The 24445-nt window shown below is 39.6% G+C and overlaps 1 protein-coding gene across 1 annotated transcript; it reads right to left on the minus strand.

The window, feature by feature from the left end:
• Positions 1–759: 759 nt before the first annotated feature.
• LOC106909993 (V-type proton ATPase 116 kDa subunit a 1-like) lies at positions 760–24005 on the minus strand. The gene is made up of 20 exons (XM_014976547.2): positions 23864–24005; positions 23657–23735; positions 22171–22268; positions 21910–22038; positions 21677–21759; positions 18449–18575; positions 18209–18291; positions 15595–15688; positions 13051–13263; positions 12549–12699; positions 10884–11023; positions 10644–10807; positions 10209–10299; positions 9380–9498; positions 8255–8471; positions 7614–7721; positions 6081–6188; positions 3833–3950; positions 3557–3728; positions 760–2057 (listed from the first exon to the last, which is right to left on the minus strand). The coding sequence occupies exons 1-20, from the start codon at positions 23990–23992 to the stop codon at positions 1964–1966; spliced, it is 2517 nt and encodes an 838-aa protein (XP_014832033.1). The 5' UTR covers positions 23993–24005; the 3' UTR covers positions 760–1963.
• Between the last annotated feature and the right edge of the window lie 440 nt (positions 24006–24445).

Below are 24445 nucleotides of genomic sequence, written 5' to 3' on the forward strand. Positions count from 1 at the left end.
ACATTGTGGTGGTGGATAAAGAACAGAGGAAAGCCGTTGTGGTGGATGTAGCAATACCAAGTGACCACAACATCAGGAAAAAGGAGCATGAGAAACTGGAGAAATACCAGGGCCTCAGAGAGGAACTGGAGAAGGCCTGGAAGGTGAAGACCACAGTGGTGCCTGTGGTCATCGGGGCCCTCGGGGCAGTCACCCCCAAACTGGAGCAGTGGCTCAAACAGATCCCAGGAACAACATCAGACATCTCAGTCCAGAAATGTGCAGTTCTAGGCACAGCCAAGATACTGCGCAGAACCCTCAAGCTCCCAGGCCTCTGGTAGAGGACCCGAGCTCAGAGGATGAAAGAGACCACCCACGGAGGGTGAGAGGGGAATTTTTTTTTTATATATATATATATAAAAAACAACTTTTCCGGAAAAAAAAAATTCTTCTGTTAATTTTTTAACCAAAGAAAGAAAACATCTGGTTGTTATTGTGCAGGTTCTGTTTTATTACACTTTGCCTTATTATTAATGATTGATGGAAATCACTATGCTGCCTATAGACCTAAAAATGAGACTGTGCTCAGCATAGACCTTTTTAGAGCTCTGAAGCAGAGCAGAAGATTACTTATTAAAACTTAAACCTCATGGATTCGATGTTTCCTACCTCGAGTCACCACCAAGTTCTGTTGATTGGCCACAAACAGGGCTATTTTCTGACAGCACATCAAGTTCAGTCTGTGTCGCTGAGGACATTTTAAAAAAGATCTCATGCAGCTGTTGTTTGAACACTCCATCTTTAATTAATCATAGAGTTCACACAGGTCAGACATGAACATCAGAAACCACAGCACATCACCAGGAACAGCCTGGTCCAGTTTTCTAGACGGAGCAAATCAGCCCCACATTTAAAGATAATCTCTGATTTTTTTTACACCAAAATAGGATACAATTCACAATCTTGATATGAATTACAGTAATAGGATGATTGTGAGATGCAAAAGATAAAATTTTTTTGTTTTTTTTTTGTCAAATAATTTGAGATGATTTTCTATGACTGAAGGAAGGAACCAACCATAAAAGAAAGGCAAAAAGAAGGGAAAGACATAGGGAAGGAGAGAATGAGACCCACAAGAGAGGAAGAAAGGAGACAAATAAAAGAAGAAAAAAGGAAAAATGAAGGGACATAGGACAGGAAGGAAAGAAAAAGGACAAGAGAGAGAAAGAACAAAACATGGGGAAGTAGGAGCATAAGGAAGAGATAGAGGGAAGGAGAGAGGAAGAAAGGACATTCTTCCTTTCTTCCTGTGAATGAAAAGAAAGGACAGAAGCGAGGAACAAGGCAGAATATATCAGAAAAAATTAAGACAGCAAATAAATAAATACTTTTCCATACACTTATTTTCTTTTTCCACACATATCCAGGCCTGGTACATGCTGAAAAGAAATTTTCAGATTTTTTTGGTTTCAACCTTTAACTTGTCTTTAACTTTTAACTTAACTTATCTGAGCTCAGAACTTTTGACTGATTTGACTGAGTGTTAGTCAGTGAACACTCATCCATTCATTATACTGGAAATGAGGTGAAATGCTGAGGCGGTTTAAAAACTCAAACATTACTCAGGCTCCTTTCTAGAGCCCTATCTGTTAACTCTGAACTGGGAAAACAAAATAAAACAGAGTGATTCAGACGTTCTCTCAACACAAACATGACTCACCATGAAAGATAAAAGTAAAATGAAGGAAGGCTGGCATTTTACGACTAAGGATGACAGAAACAACAACTCATTATTTCCATGTGAAGGCAGCACGCTGGAAATGTCTTCAGAAGGACTGTTACATCTCATGCATAACACTGATTCACTAGATGCCACTAGGGGGAGACAGAGAGCCGCAGTAGGTCTTATGCAGACAAACACATTGACAAAGCAGAGTGGGCTGGCTGGGGACTGTGACTGCACTGTGAACGGGCCTGGACCGGGTCAGTCATCGAAGCGCCCCTCCAGGATGCTCTCAAATGAGAAGGGGACAAACTTGAAGCCCTGACCTGTGTAGAACTTGTTCTGGAACTCCACCCTGAGGGGAAAAGACCAGGCAGTAAACATATTTGTTCAACATATTAAAGTTAAATCAAGTCTTATTAATATAAAGTAAATGCTTAAAAGAGCATACATTAGTGATAAAGCATGAATGTTTAGAGGAGTGAAGACCTGACTGTCTGGTTTAAGCACATCTAGAGTCTTGTTTGTTAAGTAGTTTGCGTTCCAGGTGGCTCTCCATTTCCATTTCAAGCTTTTTTTGTCAATAAAAAAAAAGATAAACGTTTTATTTAAATAGAACCTGGTGTATTTTCCCAATGGTCAATCAGTCTGAGTTGTCACATAAACCTCAACACATAAATCTGCATCCTACTCCCAGACGAGGAGAGGGCTGGATGACTTCATTTCAAGAGGGAAAAGTCAAAGTGTGTTCCAACAGGAGCTGCATCTTGGCCTCGGTCGGCAAAGGGAGTGCCCAGGAATGTCTCCCAGTTGTGGCAAATATTTGGCCAGCCAGAGTGCTCAGAGGGCAACACTTAAAGAGAGGACAGAAATAAGAGATCCCTCTATCTGCTTCTCTCCGCAGCTGGGGAGGTGGAAAACAGACTCTACTAGGTGTGTATTTGTGTGTGTCTCTGTGTCGGAGAGAGTTCCTCAGCAGTGAGTGTGAAAGGCAGACTGGTCACTGACTGCGGCTTCGTTTCAACACATTTCCATTCAGTCATCTTTGTGAAAACAGCTTTAAGGATGAAAGAACCCTGCTTCAACAGACGGTGAGCTTTCAGTTACATCTACAATGAAATAAATGATTCCATATTAAATCAAATTATTATCAGTTTGATTCAAAAAAGCAAATAATTTAAGCAAAATTATAATAAAACAGAGTGACTCCCTGCATTGATGCTAGTTGGTTTTGACAGTTTGCCAGTTTATGGTCCTTTTGTTGTCATGCTGACCAGTCAAAGTTGCTACACTAGAGCCACATTGACCCAAACACATTCACCACAGCCCTCTCTCCTCTAGTGTTGAATGTGAATATATATCTGGTTGTATCTTTTACTATTCCAAAGATACTGACGCATTTACTCCACAAGTTTTCACTGTTATGGCCCAGCTGGACCTCACAGGGTTGGTATGCTGTAATGATCCTCCCTATCATTCATCCACCCTCTCTGGTACCGGGTGGTTAGTGGTGAGCTGGTGGTACCAGGAGATGATGGAGCTCCTGGCCTGTCCTGGATTCCTGTTATAAACTAACTCCATAGTATCTCATCATTAACATTCCTCATGTGAATGCAAGGGAGATGATACTTCAATCAAACTTTATTCATAAAACACTTTTTATGCAGTTAGGTAGAACACAAAGTGCTTTAGAGATGAACAAATGCTTGATCAGAACTGATGTATGTTTGAATGTTGTGTGTGATATGATCACTGCTAACACACAGCTATTGCTGCTCCATAAGCAACATGTCTCTTCAGTATGTGTAAAACATTTATGCCTTTGTGTTTTGCTCTGTCCATGTGTGTACTGACCAGTGCAGGCGCAGGGCATGCAGGAAAGCTGACAGGCCCTCCATGATGAGCAGGATGCAAACAGTGAGAGTGGCGAAAGCAGAGAAGATGATTGACAGGCCAAAGAAGCCGCCTCCACTGCGAGAGGACAGACCCAGGTGCATCACCATAGACCAGAGCACCTCAGACAGCTCTGCAGACACAATAGTCATGTTAGCACCAGGACATGGAACATCTTACAGTGAGTGAGTTCTGTTCTGTTACAGCCCAGCTGTTCGATCACAGGGTGTCACTCACGTGCGTGGGCAAGGCTGAGGGCCCAGAGGCGCAGATAGGAGGCCGTGTTGGAGATGCAACCCAGACAGTACTCTATGGTGTGGATGGCCTGATGGACGGCCACATCACCAAAGTTAAACTGCACAGGAGGAAGCAGAACGTCACCTAGCACATAGCATCTCAGAAAAGGTTGCCACTTCTTCTGGCTCATACCTCAAACTGGCTTTACCTCAAACTATTTCTATGTTGAGTAAAAGACAGTATTTTTGCAACAGTTAAAATACTGTCGGAAAAATAAACACAGTATTTTCCATGTAACACACAGTTATTTGGAGCTTTTCCAGTGATATTTGTAGCCAGAGAAAGGTGCATCACTGGTTTTACGAAAGGTCCAATACGTTCTGCACTCCACAGGCTGTCATAGTGAATCCTCTCTGCTGCAGCAACAAGAACAACGGCTTTCTGGACAGTACATTTCATACTTCACAAGAAGTAGCATTCAGAGCCGCTAGGAGGTTTCTCCCACTGCAGCACCCTAACTTCATATTTCTCTGACAGATGCAAGAAAAAGAAAAACCTGCAAGAACTCCAAAATCAGGATTGCAGTTCTTGAGTTCTTGCATCGCTGGAAGAGAGAACATTCCTCTGTTCAGGAGGAGAAAGTGGAGGCCTTCAGAAGTAATCCAACATTTATATAAGAAAAGTAGGACTGTATCACTGTATTCAAATTTATATATTTTTAAGTTATTAGTACCCTAAAAAGTAAAAAGTAGCTATAATTTCATTTGAGTGGAGATTTAGATGTAATGGAGCTGAAAGCAAAGCGAAGCAGTTTATTTGGTTTCATTTCATAATTTTCTTCAGCAGGATCACAGCTATTGTATCCTGACGGGTCAACACATTCCCTGTGTTCTTTCCATCCCCAACCAGGACTATCCTTTCCTGTTTCAAAGCAGCAGGAAGAGGGAAACACTGGAGGCCATTGGTCTGCTTAACATTGTTGACGTGGGTTTGGAACCTACTTGGCTTCCTCTTTACAAAGTTTTCTTTTGTCCTTTGACTTTTAAAAACAGAGTTCACAGAGGCAGTTCCTCCTTCTTGCTGGAGAATGAATGGCAAATGAGAACAAAACAGTAATAATAGTGACCAAAACAAAGTGGTGTGATTTATTTACAGAGTAGTGGGAAGACGTTAGGATGGATTTATTAAAGTTTCAGCTCTTTCTTTTTCTCTTTCTTGTTTTAAAGATGGAGAGTATGGAAAAATCCAGAGTGAACTCTGAATCCAGACTTGTCTGTGTTTGCCCAGTTTTTATAGATCAGCAAACTTAGAGTTCCATGCTCAAACATACACATTCATAATTACCAACACATGCATGCCTGGCACAGAGAACCGCACTCATAAGGAAAAGACTACATATGAGCTAATAATGCACGTTCAGAAGACAGAATGGAATTTGGAAGTAGTAAATCAAACTGGGCGAGGCAGCTTTCAGACATGCTAAGAAGATGCAAAACTGGAGCTCTCACCGGTTCTTCTTCTGAGTGCTTGAAAGTAAGGAAAAGGGAAAGATTAGGGCAGGAATTCAAGGACAAAACCATGTGATCCACACAGCCTGACTGGGGATTTCTAACTGCTGTATTTCAGACTATACCTCACTGATTCTATATCACTCATGACTGATTATGTGTCAAATATTAAAAACAAATTTCCCAGTCCAGCAGGAGAAATATACAGCATAACAAATGTAATAAGAAATATGTGATTTAGACAACTTTAAAGCATTTCTCCTCAAAATCCAGACCTAAAGTCGATGCTTCCTTGCAAAGTATTTATGGCAGGAAGGATTGGGTTGATGATAAATACATTAATATCCATATATCATGAGAGTTGTGCTGAATGCCACTTTAAAAATGCAGTTAGTTTGGCATCTAAGTTTGTGTGCATCTAAAACAGAATCCTTCAGAATGAGCGTGTTATATTCAGAAATCCCTCCAGCTAGCTCCCAGAAAAACATCTTGTTTATGTTTCTGCAATGGAAAATCTCTCTGTCATCCGCCTCTGCCTCGCATATCTTCCTTTAACATGTTTCCAGCTAAACCCCCGTTGCAAAACAACAAAAATGTGATTTACTACGCAAATATATCTCAGACAAAACAAGCACTGTTGCACATTTGTAATACCACATGGTGTAATGTGACAGGCTGCAATGCCAATAAATCTTTTAATTTTCCATCCAAACAATTTGCATGTGGTGAAAGGAGCTCACCTCGTCTCCTTCGTCGGAGTGCTGGGAGAGCTGGTCGTGGTCCATGATGCCAGCCTCGTCCTCCGTGGGTCCATTGCCCACCCGCACCCCTCCGAACTTCTGCGTGCCCTGTTGGGTGAGTCCGGTGCATGATGAGGACACCCCTGTTTGCTCTAAAGACTGCTCTAGATTCTCTGCAGGGGTTTCTTCCCTCTTCTGTGACTAGATACAAAAGCCACAAGAGCTGTGTCTAGCATAAAGCAAGCCTTAGAAGGAACTCTTTGTCCTCAGTTTACATGAAACAGGATGGCCAAACAGTGAGACAAGACAAATACAGAAAGGATCTGTAAGCAGACCACCCTTTAAAAAAAAACAAGAGAATGTTAAGTTGCATCATCATTTTTAAAAGGCAACATGTAATTTCATTCCAAACTCGAATGGATGATGCATCCATTTTATTTATGCAAATGTAACAATTTGCATAAACGGGACAATAGTAATGAAAATTCTTACATGTAAACAGCCAAATAGTGTAGTTCATGAGAGAAAGTATGGAAGACAAGGACAGAACAGAAGCAGTATCAGCAGTCAGTGTCTCTGGCCTGGGAACAGAATCCTGGTCAAGTGAACAAAACATATTGTTCCCAGGCAAAAGAGGCAGATATCTCCTGGTGACCTCTGATGGAGACACCATCGTGTTGGTGAGGACCTTCTTTCTCAGATTAGAAATAATAGAACAGCTTCTGCTCTACCTGCTGCTGAGAATGCTGGAGAGTAGGAATGGTCACAGAAATAAGGGAAACCTTCAGAGACATGACAAATAAATGAAAAAGTGACAGATGATTTTTTTTTTTGTTTACTGAAAGGATAAAGTTTCCATTAGAGAAGTTATAAAATGATTTTTGAACATTCCATATCAGAAACAAAGATCATATGGACATATTCAAGAAATTACACTGAGTTCATTTTTCACTAAGACCATATTTTTGCATTGTTATTAAATGATTTAGTTTTCACTGGCTGTAAGCAAAACAATCATCATAAAGCAGATAAATAAATTTCCATCATTTGTGGTGGAGATACTGAAAAATAATATTGTCATTTATTGAATATGACTGTAATACAAACTACCTAAAATGTATTGAATGTGTGAGAGTCAGCAATTTTTGACTAACTCAAAGTGAACAGTTCGGATCATGTGTCCTAGTGAACATGGAGGAAAATGGTGAATATTCTGTTGCTTTCCAACATGGAGTAGAAACATTTATTTAATTTATAAACTTTTCATATCTGTTCAAGTCTGAAGGACAGACTGAAATGAGCAGATGGTCAGACTGAGGACAGCCCAGTCGCCTCTGACAAAAACTTTTCTTCTATCAAACAATGGGCTTATTCAGAAGGCAGGCTTTACACATTTTTACAGCAACACAACAATTCACTTTATATGAAACAACGTGCATTGAAATGAATGACAACAAAAGGGTGAGAAAGGTCAAATTGACAGTAAAGCATTACATTTAGTTGGAAGACATGGGTGGGGCAGGGGTCACTTACCAGATGCCGTTTCCACAGGTGCTGACGCCGGAGCACCATGGTCTTTACTATCAGCATACAGGGAACACAGGCCAGGGCAATGAGCACCAGCAGGACCTGGATCCCCATCTGCAGTGGAGGCAGAGCAGAGTCAGCAGCAGACCCCTCAACACATCAAAAATGGCTACTCTAACCAGATCCAAAAGCTACCAATCAGAGCCAAGAGGCGGGTCTTAGTGCTGTCAATCATACCGTCTGCTAATAGCCTTAGCATTAATGACTAGCTATGCTAGCTGCAGTGTAGCAGAGAATAAATAGGGAAGACAGGATGAGGATTATTGACAGCACTAAGACCTTCCTCCTGACTGACTGGTTGTTTCTAGTTAGCAGTGGGAGAAGGAAGGGGAGCTCCATTTTCTTTCACAGATTATCTGTCTCATAAACAGTCACAACATAGTGACAGTTTCAGTAGATAAGTAAAAAATATTTTTTATGAAATTTACATACTTAAATAAACTGTATTATAATATCATTTCTTGAGAACTGTTCTCTAAACCTGCCGCTTATAGCTGATGATCAAATCCTTTAGTTTACATTGCATGTCAGAAAGGTGAAGTAAAAGTGAGGAGGGTTAGGATCAGGGGTGGGTCTGGGAGGAGAACCTGGCCCGCATAGAGAGGTTTGTTGGTTGGGTCATTGTAGTTAAACAGACACATGTTGATGAAGTGGATGAGCAGGCTTGGGGCATCTTTAGAGGTGAAGGCATCATATGCGGTCCACTTGTAGAAGATGAGCAGGATGAGGTAACCAAACAGACTGGACATGAAGACTATTTCAGGGATGAAGCCCAGGAAGATGTTCAGAGGCTTCTTAAAGTACCTGCAGAGCAGCAAGTTGGAGAAGAACATTGTCAACATCAGAGAACTGCAAAAGGTACTAAATATGTATGTCCACTGTGTAAAAAGATAGAATCTTTTTTCTTCATTCTGACTAAGATTTTTCTGATTTAGGTCATCTAGGATTAACTAAATTATTTCTATCTGCTAAATGTCAAAATATTTAGGGTTGTTTTTTTATTGATTTTTTTCCCAGTTTTTCAGAAGAAATCAGAAGTTTCCATTAATTTTCTCCAGACAGAACTGGTGGAAGTAGGTCTGGTTTGTTATACACACACACACACACACACACACACACACACACACACACACACACACACACACACACACACACACACACACAGACAGACATGCACACGCACACACATGCACACACACACACACACACACACCTTCTCAGTTCTGCAAACTAGCATTTTCTCTGCGACTGAGATCAGGACTTTGTGAAGACGATCCACTGATTCTGTTGTCCTTCAGCCACTTTGTAGCTAATTTGGTGGAATTGTACAACATTTAAAGTCTTAAAATGTGACAAAAAATTTCACCAGGTTTGTTCCTGAATTAAAACAAAACATCATTTTTTGGGGGAGTGCACCAGTCCATCCTGCAGCAAAACAACAAACTATAATCTGCCTTTTAATGTTACTTTTTGTGTGTGTTCTTCCTTTCTGAGTGGCATTTCAGCCCATGTAGGTACAGAATATGTTAAAACTATCTGCTTTTAGCAGTGTGAGCAACAGTATGCTCCCAGTTTGTTCATATATAATACAAATATGTTCATATATAATACAAATAATGCAAGAGTTACGCTGGATAGTTACTCGAATAAAGCTAATGTTGCCCACAATACTCATAAAGAAAAACACGAGTGTGAAGCTCAGTTAATCGTACAGGTGGTTGAAGAGACTCAGAGAGACTCCAAACAGCATGTGGATGACGCCGAGGATCACTGACATCTTCATCTTGAATGAGTTCAGGAAAGTTAGCTTGTTGGTAGCAACATTCCAGATCTGCAAAGACAACACAGCGTGGCTCTTCGTTTTTTTAATCCAAAATATTTGTTTATCATTATTAAGCTGTTTGCACATGTGATAAACTGATGTAGGGCTGAAATGATGATTTGGACTATTGAAATAATCATCAACAAATTCAGTAATTGATTAATTGTTAACTGCATACAAACTAAAAAAAAAGCCATTTACAAGAAGAACATATATATATATATATATATATATATATATATATATATATATATATATATATATATATATATATATATATATATATATATATATATATATATATATATATATATTATTTATAAATAAATAACATTCACTGTACTGATGCTAGTCCAGCAGAAAGAAAGGCTGGGCATTTCACATGTTGATGTTAAGAGGATTTTTTTTAATGCATACCTTTGTGTTCACCAATGTTGTTAAAGCAATAAAATCTTTATTTTCTTATTTAAAAATTGAATCATTTGTTTATTTAGATCTTTTAATGTATTTGTGATATTGTATAAAAAGGGTATTCAATTAATCTTCAGGATATTCAATAGAATGATCGATTAGTAAAATGATCATCAGCCCTAAACTGAATTTATATCTTATGAGTTAATACATTAATATGGGATAGATCAATGCAGATTCAGCCTTTTGTATTGAGAGATATGAAATATGTGTGACTTTGTGGTTTGATAATTGTGTCAGTGGATTACCGGGTCGATCCCAAGAGGATAGGGTCCGTTGAAGACCCCAGGGACAGCTGGATCTAACTGGAGAACTGCATTCCCATCAAGGGTCTCAGACCTGGGACAAATTAACAGCAAACTGTGTCAAATTTCAGGCTCGGGGGCCAAATCCAGCATAGCTTTTTATGTGGCTCTCTAGAGTTCAGAGGGCCACATAAAAAGTATTTTCAAGATAACAATTGTGGGCTTAGATACTATTTTACCAATCAAATTATAGCAGTTTTTATTTAGTGCCAAATATAAAAAGATTTTCAATATCATTTCATAAGAAGCAGTCATAAGATGCAACTATTTATTTTAGGGTCGTTTTGTCAGTGCCACAGCCGGTCCTGTCATAGATTATCTACTGTTTCCAAAGGTGTAAATGACTGATTAAGAGCTCAGAGAGAGCAGCTGACTTACGACCAGTTGGCTCCTTTAGGACTGAACATGGGCCTGACGCTCCAACCAGAACCAAACATGTTCAGAGACTTGGAGAAGCAGTCGTTGTAGATGATGCCTGTGTAGACTGAGAAGATCCCCATCAGAAGGATGATGTAGCGACCAGCGAAAACCATGTTGAACATCTACAATCCCAAAGCACAGCTTTAGAAGGCCTCTCTGCAGGTTGTGGGTTTCTAGTGTTTTTCTGAGCAGCGGTACCTCGTTGTCGCTTTTCTGTGCGAGGATTCGACTCTCTCTGAGGACCAAGTACAGGGCAGCAGCGGTCATCAACACGCCGTGACCCATATCACCAAACATCACAGCAAACAGGAAGGGAAAGGTGATAATGGTGTATGGAGCTGCAGCAGAGGAGAGGGAAAGGTGGAAACGGTCAGTGTTTATATCAATAACTAAACTGTGAAGTTTAGATAATATGATGGTGATATACGTACATGTGTAAGTCATTTAAACAGAACTGGAATCACATGTACAGAAGCTAGTACTTGAAATGTGAAATTTATTCCAGTATTTATTTTCCTATGGTGCCAATACTTTCATGCACATTGCTGTGAGCACAACTATTAAAAATGATAAATAAACCACTTCCAGATGTAATAATCTAGTCATTTCTAAATCACTTGACATGAAACTCTTGGTGAAACATTTAGAACATTTAGTTATCTGTTCTTCTAGAATGGTGTACTGATGGAGCAGGTTGGACTGACGCTGTTTGATCTTCAGTGGCCAGGAAGGTTTTCAGAGGCCATGTGAGAAACCTAACAGCAATGGACGCTGACCTCTGGGGAGCTCTGCTCACAAACAATCAACAAAGCTAACCAACAGGCAGGACATCCTGTTAATTATACAAAGCTGTGAAAATAACCAACTCCCCCCAACCCAACCTTAGAGATCACTCTTTAATGTCACTATGGAGGAATTTTAGTTCACTCCGCTTTGCAGAAATGATTTCATTCAGCCACATTAGAGGGTTTTCCACCAAGCCTGCCTAAGGTCATGCTACAAAATTTCAAATTTATTTAAGTCAAAACTTTTACTAGGTCACTCCAAAACTTAGTCCTTAGTCCTGTTTTGATTTTTGATTTATTTATTTGCCTTTAGAACACAGACATGATTTTGGTCATTACGCTCCTGCAGAAACCGAGTGAGCTTGAGTCTACAGTCAGCTAGTGACCGAATCTTCTCCTTCAGGGGTTTTCTCCCAGAGCAGAACTTATGGTTCCATCATAAACCGTTCGGGTTCTGAGGCAGGGAGACCATCACATTCATGTCCTCTGGACCTCCTGGATGAGTCATTGGATTCCTTTTGGTTCTCCACTGTTCCATGGTTTCTCCAGCTGTGAACAGTGGTTCCCACTGTGAAGTCACCAAGCCAACTCAGTGAATCTCATCTATTCTTCAATTTCTTTTGATCACTTTACTGATCTTTCAGCCTACTTCATGTTGTTTGAAAGGGTCAATATAATATAATGACTTTAATGGTCTAACAATACTCAGGCCGAGTGTCACTAGAATAAATGTCGTTGGTCACATTTATCTCATGGTTTATCAGTCATTTTACACAAAGGATCTGGTTGGTTTGGATTGTTTTTCCTTAAATAAATGAAATTATAAAGTGAAACTCAGGTCATGCTTTGCTGCTATTAAAATTTGTCTACTGGAAATATTAAAGTGGAACAAAAAAAGAGAAATCATAAAACTTAATAAGGATTCAAATACTTTTTCACAGCATTTTCTCTTCCCTGATTCTGCTATGTTAATCAGCTATGTTAACTACATATAAATAGTCACACTTATTGTCTCTCGTTTCATTCAAACAGGCACAGACACAAGCTTCAGAATGCAGACAGTCATTTTGTGAAAAACCTGGATTTATTTCCCTGTAGTTCCCGATCCCGTAGGCATCAACGATGTTCTGGAAGCCTGATGTGAACTTGTTGGTCTTGTTGAAGGTTGGTGGGGTCTGCTTGGTCTGCATCCTGTTCAGGATGGAAGGCACCGTGGAGCCGCTCCTCTCCTGTCAAACAAAGCCTTCGTTTTCAGGATCAGTATAACAATCATACGTCCAGTGGAATCAGTGACTTTTGTATTGAAGTGCTCATATTATGATTCTGAAAATGAAAATAGAAAGAACATTTTCAGTCTTTAAAAAAAATTCAGACACACTAATAAGAAATGCTGTTTTTATTAAACAGACTTTTGAATCGATTAACTCAGTAGTTCATCAACTTTACAATAGAAGCTACTTCAATGATGATTATTAACCTTGAAGTTTAGTGCTGGTAACCCACATGAAGCTGAAACACCTGGGTTGTGTGTGTATGCATGTGCATGTCTGTGTAATGAACCAATAAACAGGTCAACACACCGTTCCTCTGCGCAGAGCGAACTGGATGGAGTCCAGGTCTGAGACGGGACACCACACCTCAGCAATCAGACATTTCTGAGTGACATCAATGTTGCAGAGGTTCAGGGTGTGATAGATGGCCTTCATCTTCCTCACTTTGATGAACCACACCCTCATGGTCTTAGAGGCAGCCTGCAGCACGCGCTGGCGGTGGTCCTCGGTTTGGTTCAGAACCTAAAGCAGTAGGGGACGGGGAAGAACAGCTTTCAGTGCCGACCAGAACCAGCTGCCCGGATTTCTGCTCTGGATGTTCCAGGATAAGCAAAGGAAACATTGCTGTGCTTGTAGTCATAACAACCAGAGCTGGGATATTCATTAGGGCTGAAACGATTCCTCGAATGATTCGAGTACCTCGATTACTAAAATTCCTCGAGGAAAATTTACCTGCCTCGAAGCTTCGTTAATTTATGTTTTATTAGTTAGCGCACCGTGTTCCGGCCGGGACTTCATTTGCATTGCGCGGAGCTCTCACTTCCGCCTGAGTTGTTGACAAAAGCTAAGTCTCAGCGGCATAAAGTCCAATCTTCAAGATTGGCCCGTGGGGATTTTATTGATTGATGATAATGCCCGACTTTTTATCGTTTTTTGGGGAACCAATAAGCATCCTTAAAATGACTGGGGGAATGCCTGGAGTACGGCAGCATTTCTCCTCCGGGGCTGCTGGTTGAAAGCGAACGGCGGGAAGAGCGCTGAGGTGAGCGGATAGACTGAACAGGGCGGGCGGCTGAGTAGCTGATGCTTACCGTGTAAATGTAGCTTTACCGACGAACCGCACAATAAATTTCATATCCCGGTCTGAAGAAACGGGTGGCGGAGCGCATCGTACATGGCTGGTAGATGAGTTTCTGAGTGTGACCAGTGAAGGTGTCGTAAATATCCCGTATTGCTTCCCCCCGTGTTCGTCCCCCGGTCTAACGGTTCGTCAGTCCGCTGGTCTATTTCCTCCCCTCCATAAACTAAAAGCTGGATTGTAGACATTTTTTATAAGCATATTTGTGAGCCTGCCTCTTTGTTATTAAATTCAATAGAATTTCAGATTTTTCTATAACTTTTCTTCTGGTTAACTTAGAAAGTGAGCTATTATTGTTACAGGTTAGTTTTCTAAACTACAAAAAGCAACTGTTAGGGATGCTCAAATATGAAAAATTGGACTGACATTGATATCTGATAGTAACACCGGTATTATGCCAGATTTACCAATATTTCATTTTAGAAATTTTTTTTATCCGATTACTCGATTAATCGTAAGAATAATCGATAGATTACTCGATTACTAAAATATTCGTTTACAACAGCCCTAATATTCATGAAAAGAAAATTGGTCCTGTGCACTACATTGTATATTGGCTTAAATAAAGTCTTCCAGTACAAAAACCAACATTATCATAAAGCATGAAAAGCAATTCTCTGCAAATCTCTTCAATAACTTTCTTCTCTTGGTTCTGCATCACAGTCAGTAAAGCTACACCTTGTCATTTTTACAAAAACATGTTTTTTACATATTTGTTAAAACTGTTACTGTGTTGTCACAGTGTAGCATGAGACAGATAATCTGTAACAAAACATCAAGCTCGCCCACCTTGTCCCACTGCTCTGTACCTACAGAAGTGTATTGCTCCTGGTCAGAAAGGAGGAGGGCCTTAGTGCAGGCAATCATGCTTGTGTAGGCGTTTTTATGTGCTTCTTCCTGTCTCATGCCACTGTGCCCCTGGGCAAGACTCTTAACCCCAAGTTGCCTAGCGATCAGGACGGTGTGTGTGTGCCCATGAGTCATCGTGGCTGAATGTGGCCTGTGAGTGTAAAACACTCTGACTGGGAAAGCTCTGTACAAGTTCAGTCCATTTAATAATGTTATTGGAATGCATAAGATATGTCTTATTTTTTCTTTCTTTGAATCCAAGCCTGCTCTGTTCTACAGCAGAGTGTAACACACACACAGGTGACTAACCTCTACAGCCAAATCAAAGCTTTTTTCCTGCTATTCACTTGTGGAGAAGAAAACATCTTTACACAATGAGACTTTCATAAACTCACTGAAAACCACCTTTAATCAAAGAGAACCGAGAACAGGTCAGAACAAAGGTGTTCTCAGCACAATGTTCCTGATGAATTACTCCTTTGTTTAGTGAGTTCTAGTAAAACAAGGAGACCCATAAGTCTTTCTGATAATTATCTTGTATGAACAAAGGCTGGAGAGGAGTTGAGGTGCATATAAACTCCTGGAGAACCCTTCAGTCTGTCTGCTTTGCTCATGGTGAGGTTTATCTATTGTCTGGCAAACATAAAGTAATAAAACTGAACTAAAAGTGAATTAGCTGGAGTCATTGTGCATGGTGCACCTAGTAAAAACATGATTAAATAGAGACAACATGTCATTTAGGAAAGAGCAGCTCAGCTAAACAGAAGACCTCAGTTTTTTGCTAAATATTCTCTCAAGTTGAACATCTGCTTCTGTAATTTATTTGACTAAACAAACTCTACTTATTAAGACAGAAAACAACTCACCATTTGGAGGTCCTCGATGCGGCTGTTGACTCCAGCCAGCATCTCTTTCCTCTCCTGAGGGGTCTCAGGACACGGGTAGAGAGACGCTCGGAACCTGGAGGAATTCACCAGGTCACCGGGTGGACAGAACTGAATCCAGGTTCTAAGACTGCAAAGACTCTAATCCAGTATGAAATGAAAACCCAAAACTAAACACACTTCTCTGAATACTGTCCAGTGATAAAAAGAGAAAATGTTAAATGGTAGAGGTGATATGAAATGAAATGCATGCTGCAATGCATTCTGGGACCCAAGGATCCCTGAATCCTCTGAAAAGTGGTCTGGAGAAACCCTTCCCCACTGTGTGTAGAATGATGTTTATTTCACACAGACTAGACAATCCAATCTCTCAGGATGGATGTTAGTGCACAGTGTGAAAGAGAGACTCTAGACCAGTGTTTCTCAACCTTTTTTGGGCCAGCTCCCCCCAGCCCTTATCCAGGTCCCTCACCGCCCCTCACCAAAGAATTTGCAGGCTACTTTGCACTGACTATTATTTTATCATTAATATTACTATCACTATTGTAAATGTTTTGATTTTTATGCTTGTTTCTGTATTTATCATCAAAAATAATTTCCCAGAGAACAAAAAAGCCATGTGAATAGAAATTATTTTCACAGGCGTCTACGAAAAATGCAATGAATGAACATTCAACTTAAAATTGGTAGGCTTAACAGCAGCCAATCAGAGTGGAAAAAAATTCATATTTTATGCCATTTTCTAGTTGTTAAATATTCCACAAAATGATCAGATAAAAGATGTTCAACATGCCAGTTTAAACTTTGATCTATTTGCAAAACGACTGAGCTCTGCAGCATTAAAACATGGATAGAACCGTAACTACATTAATCATAGCTCTTCTTCTCTTCAGTGTTTGTCAGTTTCTGTTGGTGCAGCTCTGTGCTGCCTTCAGGAGAATGGGACATCAGAGTATCATCTATAAAACTTCACCCACATGGCATTTAGTGTGCAAACCAGAGCTTTCAGTGGAAAAACAAAAGTTCCAGGTCCTTTAATGCCATAGAAATATGAGACAGAAACATTGATTATATCTTTATATAGACCTGTCTATTGATTTATAGATTAATAGTTTTACAGGACAGAAATTACAAAGAAAAAATCTGGTTCTTAATCAAATCTAATTAAAAACATGAATAAGTGATAAGTTATTTACTGTTAAGATCTGTAAGATATATTTATTCTCAGTACTAGATGTGGTCTCAACAAACCCATGACATTTCAAGAATATTATTTTACTTTTTATCTGGAAATAGTGTGTTTATTCTTGCCATACATCCTATGTATTAATTATTGGACGAAAGGTCTTGCCATACCAGTTTTATTCCTCTGTATTTACTTTAGTTTCTTAGTTTATTCTTGCATTTTGTTATTCATTCATTCCCATTTAGTTTCCTTTGATTAGTATTGTTCTCTCTTGGTTAATTGCTATGTCCACTTTAGTTTATTTCCTGTTTCTAGATTTATTTGATCATGTATTGACGCTCACCATCAGTAATCTTCACTCATCACCTGCTGCGCCGCCTAATCATCATGTGTTTCACATCATGTGTTGATTTTTCCCTGTTCAGCGTCGGATTCTCTGTTTTTATGCCATAATTCACATCTAGTTCGTCGCTCCGTTTTATGTCCCGCTTCTCCTGTTTTAGAGTTTTGCGCGATGTGCGCGTCTTTTTTTTTTTTTAACCCACTAAGGTGCAGGGCGGTCGGGAAGCGTATCGATGGGGAAAAGGCAGACTGACAAAAACCTTTTAAAACAACAGAAACAATTTCTGCATTCTGATTATTGAAATTTAAAAGTGCTGTGTTGTTCTATCACCCCCGTCTCATACCGGACCACTTACAGCTCCGGTGTTAACGCTATAAAATGAACGCTCACTATCGTGGTATCACTATGGAGAGATTTCTTTATTTGAATGGGTTCATTTTTCAGAGGGATACACAGTGAGGGTATCGTGATTTTAGCTACCAGGAGCAGGAGAACGGAGCTGCGCCAAGAAGCTAACAGAAGCTAACAAACACTGAATAGAAGAGCTGCCATGTATATTGTTGCAGCCAAGCATGGTTTAATGTTACACAATACAGTTTTACCAAGTTGCTCAAAGTCTAAACTGGCATTGTTGTGCATTTAAAGTGTAAAGTTTACCTTCGACCAAACGCCCCCCAAAAGCATCCCAGCGCCCCCCTCTTGTAAAAATGTCCGCCAGCGCCCCCTGCCGTACTCTGAACGCCCCCCGGGGGGCGGTACCGCCCACGTTGAGAACCGCTACTCTAGACAGTGAGGAGTAGTGCAACTGGGGACTGCTTCTCCTCTACATACAAACCAAAGGAGTCTCCTGATGAGCAAAACCTCCAGGTTCATCCATACCATGTTCTTCCATCCCTTAACTCTTATTAATCCAGTAGACTGGGATTATATTGATAAGTGCCTTCCTCCTGAATGTGCTTTGATTGATACTCACTCTGAGTGTATATTCACTTGAGCTGAACAATATTCCAATCTAAAGTCATGACTGCTAACAATATGAAGGAAAAGCAGGAAAACAGCTGGCCCACCCTTCACAGATCTTCTTCACCCTATTCTTAAGTTGGTCACCCTGGAAGAAGATGATGAACACCGACTTGTGAACTTGGTCCCCCTATATATAAAAAAGGAAGATACATTAAAGTACAGGGCAAGTTTGGATAAATTAGTGTGGAGAATTTCTCGAGATTTTTTTGTGCTTGCAGTTCAGCTACAGTTAATTTATGCCCACTACTGCTCTCTGTCTGAAACTCCTTCTGTCTGATGCTGACCGAGGCGGGGTCCTCCAGAGGGTCTTCAATCTCCGCCTTCCGTAGGAAGACATTACCACGACACACCCTCCACAGCATCCGCTCGAAGGTGGGAATCCTCTCTCTGCTGATCACTCCAGCCACAAACCTGCATAAAGAACACATTAGGAGAAGTGCTGTCTTTGATTCAGGTTAGGCAATAGAAATGAATGAGAAATGAATGGAAGTCAATGCGCAGCGCAGTCCTTGTGAAGATTGAAAGACACAAAGTGCGTGTGTGTGTGTGTGTGCGTGTGGGCATGCGTGTGTGTTTGAGTCTAATTCACTTTTTCAACAACTCAGTTGATAGGATTTTTTGTCAGCCCTCAAAAATTCAGTGTGAATGATTTTTATACAGTTACTCATAACTGCACAGCAAATTTGGAAGTGTCAGATTTCCAGTGCAAGTGTTGTATGTTAAAAATACAGTGTTAATTCAACAACATGAATGTTAGTGTTAGTTTCCCTAACACTCACTAAAGAGTTCCAAAGAGTTAAACAAAAAGCAATCCAGTCCAGTTTTGATTTTTAAATTAACTCCAACAGTCTAAATCAACATTCAGTCTGGTATTGATTTAGAAATCAACATCAGACAGTTCCTCCCACAATTGTGACATCACATCAGGGAAGGAGCAACAGATATGGTAGGGATTGCAGCAGGCCCCCAGCCTTAACCTACAGGGGGCTCACATGGGAGGGAGAATATGATTTTAGGGATGCAATTTTTTTTAAATAACATCTAACAAGAACTGTAAAGGAGAGCCCTCTCCTGCTGAAAACTGTGTACATACCCCAGTAGTTTATATAGTAGGGTGCCCCATTGTTGACTCATGGTTGCTAAAAACCTTACCAGACTGACTGATTTTAGTGACATAGTGAGTGTAAAATATTGAATAAAATGTTGTGCCACATGACTGACTTTAATTTCACTCTTATATTTAAGTTTATGACACACAAAACTACAAATGAATCGTCCTTATTGTCTCCAGGTGCATTATGAGTAAAGCTTGTCACCAACGTCATCATCAGTCACTTGGCAACAAATGGAACCCCATAAGCTAGAGCATTTCTACAGATTACGTTAACATGTTTTGAATTTGTGTTGTTTCATCATTAGTGACCAGTAGCCTGTTTCTGTTCTTCTCTTGGTTTGTTGTACTTCATGTCAGATGGACTTCAAAATGACAAGAGTCGCTCTCTGTGGTGATGAAACTTGTTAGCTCCACTGTTGCGGGCATGTCTATGTTGTAAAGTTAAATTATCATGAACTTTATTATTTGGGCCCGGTCATTAGCCCCGCCCCCCGGCCGGCGCCGTCTTGTTCTGCTACTGTGTCACATGTTTGCCTGAGGAGCGTAGGCAGCAGTATGGCGTCTTGTCTGGAGCTTATTATCACAAGGTAAGTTCCATGTTAAAATGATCATATTTTTGACTATTTTTTATGGAGGCATTATTTTTCCGTTTACACAACGGTGTACATAAATACGACTATTTATTATCTTAACCGAACACTGAAACTGTCAGGAAAATCTGGAGGCCATTTGAGTTAACATTATTTAGCTGCGGGGTTGTTTTCTTCAAGTTTTTAGCTGTAGACTGCAAAACGGAGGAGTGACTGTGCTGGACCACTGGCTTGATCTATGCCACAGGTGTCAAACTCCAGTCCTGGAGGACCATTGTCCTGCGACATTTAGATGTGCCATTGCTGCACCACACCTGAATACAATAATTAGGTGATTAGCAGGACTCTGGAGAACATATCTACACAATGAGGAGGCAATTGAGCCATTTGACTCTGCTGTTTTGTACCTATGGGACATCTAAAAACTGCCAAAGTGTTTTTTCTTTGTCATTGTGTCATGTTGGTGACTGAAGCCTGTTATGATGACTCCAACACATTTCTTCAGATAGGTTGGCACGACTTTTAATGCTGTCCAACATTTTTTCTGTAAGCTGACTAATTTCTTTAGTAATTATTTCTGACTTTTTTATGCTTTATCTTGTAAACCAGGTGGGCAGAGTAATTTGAATGAATGTGATGGTGACACACACAGGTGAGTCCGATTAGTTTTGTTCACACTTCTTTTTAAAATATTTATTTATCCTAATGTTTCTGCTATATTTCCTGTTTTTCCTTCCAGGCTGGAAGTCTTCCTTTATGTTGGTGAAAACAAAAGCAGCACCAAAGACACTTCACCATCAGTGATCACAAGACCATCCATGGATGCTTCCAATGAATTTCAAAGCACACTTCAGTGCAAAGTACCATGAATGAATGACCTTTGTTGTATATTGCTGTCAGTGCTGTTTGATGTTTTGAAATGAAAGTAGATTACATACTGCAACTGGTGCTGGTGTTTTTGTAGCATCTAATGTGGCATCTAATGTCTTTTAAAATGAATTTGGGGATTATTGATGGCCAATAGTCTCTGGGGAAAAAAACGGTTTTAATTGCTCTAGTGGCTTTTATTTGGTAGTAAATTGACAAAAAAAAGTGAGTAATGAGAGAAGGGGAAGACTGGGAAGTGAACCCACAACAGCCGCATTGAAAACTAGAGCCTTCATATGTGGGTTGTGCGCCACCACAGTACACCCTGCCAGTAGTATTTCAAAACTCAGATTTCTATGTTAATATATACTTTACACCATTCTGTGTTAGATTAACATGTTCATAATGTTAACTTTTGACAATATACACTAGTGTTGGGTAGATTAACACTGAAGTGTGTTTGATTTCAACTACTATGAGTGTTGATTCAACTCTATCACAAATAACACTTTCAAAAGTGTAACTTCTACACCATCCAGAGAGGACCAATATAGACACTTTCAAAGTGTTGAATTTAACTCTGTAGGAGTTGATGGAACACTTCCAAATTTGCTGTGTGTCATGATTAAACATGTGATCTGTGTATCATTTTGAAACACAGATCACAAGGAAAAAAAGAGGAACTCCAAAAGATAAAGCAGCTAATCGTTAAAATAAAAAAAATAAATGTTGCAGGTTCTACAATGTGTCATTTCTTTTGTCAAGTTATTCATTAAAAATCTTTAAACTTAAAGGCAGCATGTAATTAAACTGTTGTTTAATCCTAACCCTAAATTATATGAACTTTAAAGGTAGTGTCTAAAATAATATTTCAAAGATGTTGATTTTTTAAATATGTCATACATGATCAACTGAAACAGCAGGAAGCTGATAGTCATTACCCCAGTCTGAGCGGGGCTCCCCGACCCCCCTCACTGCCCTCCATCAGCGCTGATGACTCCTCTAGCAGGTTGGGATCTTCCATCTAGCAAAGAAATCTTCATCACTTCCTTCTACATCATAACCATGCACTAATTTTATTGGTTTGGCTGCAATGCTGCTCTTCATTGAAGTAAAACAGATACTTAATTAAACAAAGTACAAACAGAGAATGTGTGTGTTCACATGGGCAAACCTCATCAAAGAACTGCTGGGTTCTGTGCAGGATGTGTTTGAGTTCCGTCAGCTCCAGGAAGTTCTTCTTCAGGGCTTCTTGGTTGGTGTTGATCTCTTTCAGTTCATTCTCCAGCTTCTCAAACGTGGCCTGCCGAGTGTGAGGCATTACTGTTACGTATAGTGTGAAAGCTAAAACATAATGCTGAATATTCGAGTACAGAGAAAACCATGTGTGTTACAGATGAAACGTTTGTTTGGAATGAGGAAGATTTGTGCCGACCTCCAGGTCGATCATGTCTCTGGGAAAAGGAACTTCTGGATTCTCTCCAGTGTCCACCATTGGGATGCTCGCCTTCTTGATCTCCTTCTCAACAAACCCTGTTTGACCAGAAATCCTGTTATGTACAGTGAAACCAGATGTTTGCATACACTAAAAAGACTAGTGGTGGGATTTGAAGTTAATTACGGGTTGTATAATTAATTGATCTCAGATCAAAAACCATATATCGACAAAAAAGCAACATTTGCATTTGAAAGAAGCCTTTTTGCTGCTAAATTATTGAACAAATGCTCAACAACAAAGAAGTTTATAATTTCTTGTTTATTTCTTCAACCACGTTGCACGTTGAGTTGTATTCTATCTATTCATCTGTCAGGAATTCCATGAATGATCATCTTTCCTGAATAATCAGGAAAGATGATCATTCATGGAACTTCTTTAGAAATGTGAACTGTGGATGCTGACATTAGCATCTGTGCTGCTGCTACATGCTTAGCATTGAGATTATATTTTAGGTAGGCCTGTAACAATAATCAATAAATCAATTAATCACATGATAAATTAAAACAAACTCAATTATTTCCTTTCGCATGATTTATCATTCATCTCTTTTTTTCTCTCTTTCCACCAAAAACCAGATAATAAAAGTCTTCAGTTTGGTGCTTTGGTCTCAACTCGCCCTTTTTTAAAGAACAATTTTGTTTGCAAAGACTTCAAAATTCATTTCATTTACTTGTTTTGATTTATTTTTCTATATTTAAAATGTGTTCCAGTCCCAGTGTTAAATGTTCATTAGAATTTAAAGTTTACAAATCTTTTAGAATGTGCTCTTGCATTATTATTTTGCCATTACCATGGTCTCAAAACAACAATGTTATTGTTTATTCCAATTGCTTCTGGAACAATTTATCGTCCTGGTTATCGTGACAGGCCTAAAACAGCTTCACTGATAGGCTAACTCCTATCAGTGAAGGAGCACAACTTGAACACAACAATAGTCTTTCCCAGAGTCCAATCAGATCTTTTTTTTTTTTTTTTACCAGCAACACAATTCAAAGGTTTCAACTAGGGATTTATGTATGTAGAAGAAAAAAAATATTAATTGTGTTAACATTATTTAATCAAAATTAATGTGTTAGAATTCCAGCCTTAAAAAAAACAACAACTTTATTTCTCATTTTCTGGTGTTAAATCAGAATAAGTTTACCTACTGTCAATTAGGATTATCAAAATTATTCATGTGTGAGATATCTGTCTTTTATTACCTTCTAAAGAGTAATGTGTGTGTATATATATATATATATATATATATATATATATATATATATATACACACACACACACACAAATACATATGAACTAAGATTACTGTGGCTAGTATATTCAGACATATCTGGCTGATACTATTGTAACTTTCTAATTCAAAGTTGAATTTCAGGTTTCAGATCTTAATAAACGAGAGCAACTCGGTGTGATCTTTACTCACTTAGCTTCCTGTCCATCTCCTCACATCTTCTCACTTCATTCACAAACTTGCGCTGGAATACGTTGACATCTGGATTCAGCTGTGCAACACAAAACAAATGACATCTCCATGACAAATGATTATCACCAACTCAGTCAAATGGAAATGCTAGTAATGTCTGAAACTTATTCATTTATTTGGAACAGGATTTAGGATTTATGACCGTACATCTCTGAACTGGACCATGCCCAGTTCTCCCAGCTCGCTGACGCAGCAGTAGGCAGCCTCAGACTGGAGGAAGAGCTGGGCCAGTGTCATCTCTTCACTTCTGAACAGTTCCCCCATGGTGACCGTCATACACCAACTCAGCTACAATAGTGACACACTGAGAACAAGGAGACTGGAGTCAGCAAACTAGAAAACACAGCTCAGATACATTCAGCCACATCTTCTTTCCATGCACTGAAAGAACAGAATGGAGGTACAACTAAAAAAACAGTGTAATCGAACTGAGTTTGTCAAACATACTTTTATTATGTTTGCTTAACATTACAGCTTGTTAAATGATTTACTTAGATACACTTAATTCGATTACAAGAAACAAATTATAATTGTTTTTTACGTTAGAATTCCGTTCAATTTTTTATTATTTTTTTTTTCAGTGTGAGCTCCTGATGATCGGACCGGTTCTGAAAACCAGAACCTGTCCCACAGAACCCGGCATCATGGCCGCCTGATGTCCCAGCATCCCTCCCGCTGCAGCTCTGCCCTTCAGCGCTCAAGGACGCCATGATGCTGCAGCCTGCCATC

The sequence above is a fragment of the Poecilia mexicana genome, unplaced genomic scaffold (assembly GCF_051168715.1).
Source record: "Poecilia mexicana isolate PSO_F unplaced genomic scaffold, ASM5116871v1 scaffold_19, whole genome shotgun sequence".
In the NCBI taxonomy this organism is placed as follows: domain Eukaryota; kingdom Metazoa; phylum Chordata; class Actinopteri; order Cyprinodontiformes; family Poeciliidae; genus Poecilia; species Poecilia mexicana.

Bases quoted from the DNA above. Each gene is read 5' to 3' on its own strand.
- LOC106909993 (XM_014976547.2), bottom strand. From the start codon at position 23,992: ATGACGGTCACCATGGGGGAACTGTTCAGAAGTGAAGAGATGACACTG. The intron at 10,808-10,883 runs GTACCGCTGCTC...TTGGGATTGTAG, and splicing joins CACAGAAAAGCGACAACGAG to ATGTTCAACATGGTTTTCGC. The intron at 6,189-7,613 runs GTAAGTGACCCC...CTCACCCAACAG, and splicing joins ACCTGTGGAAACGGCATCTG to GGCACGCAGAAGTTCGGAGG.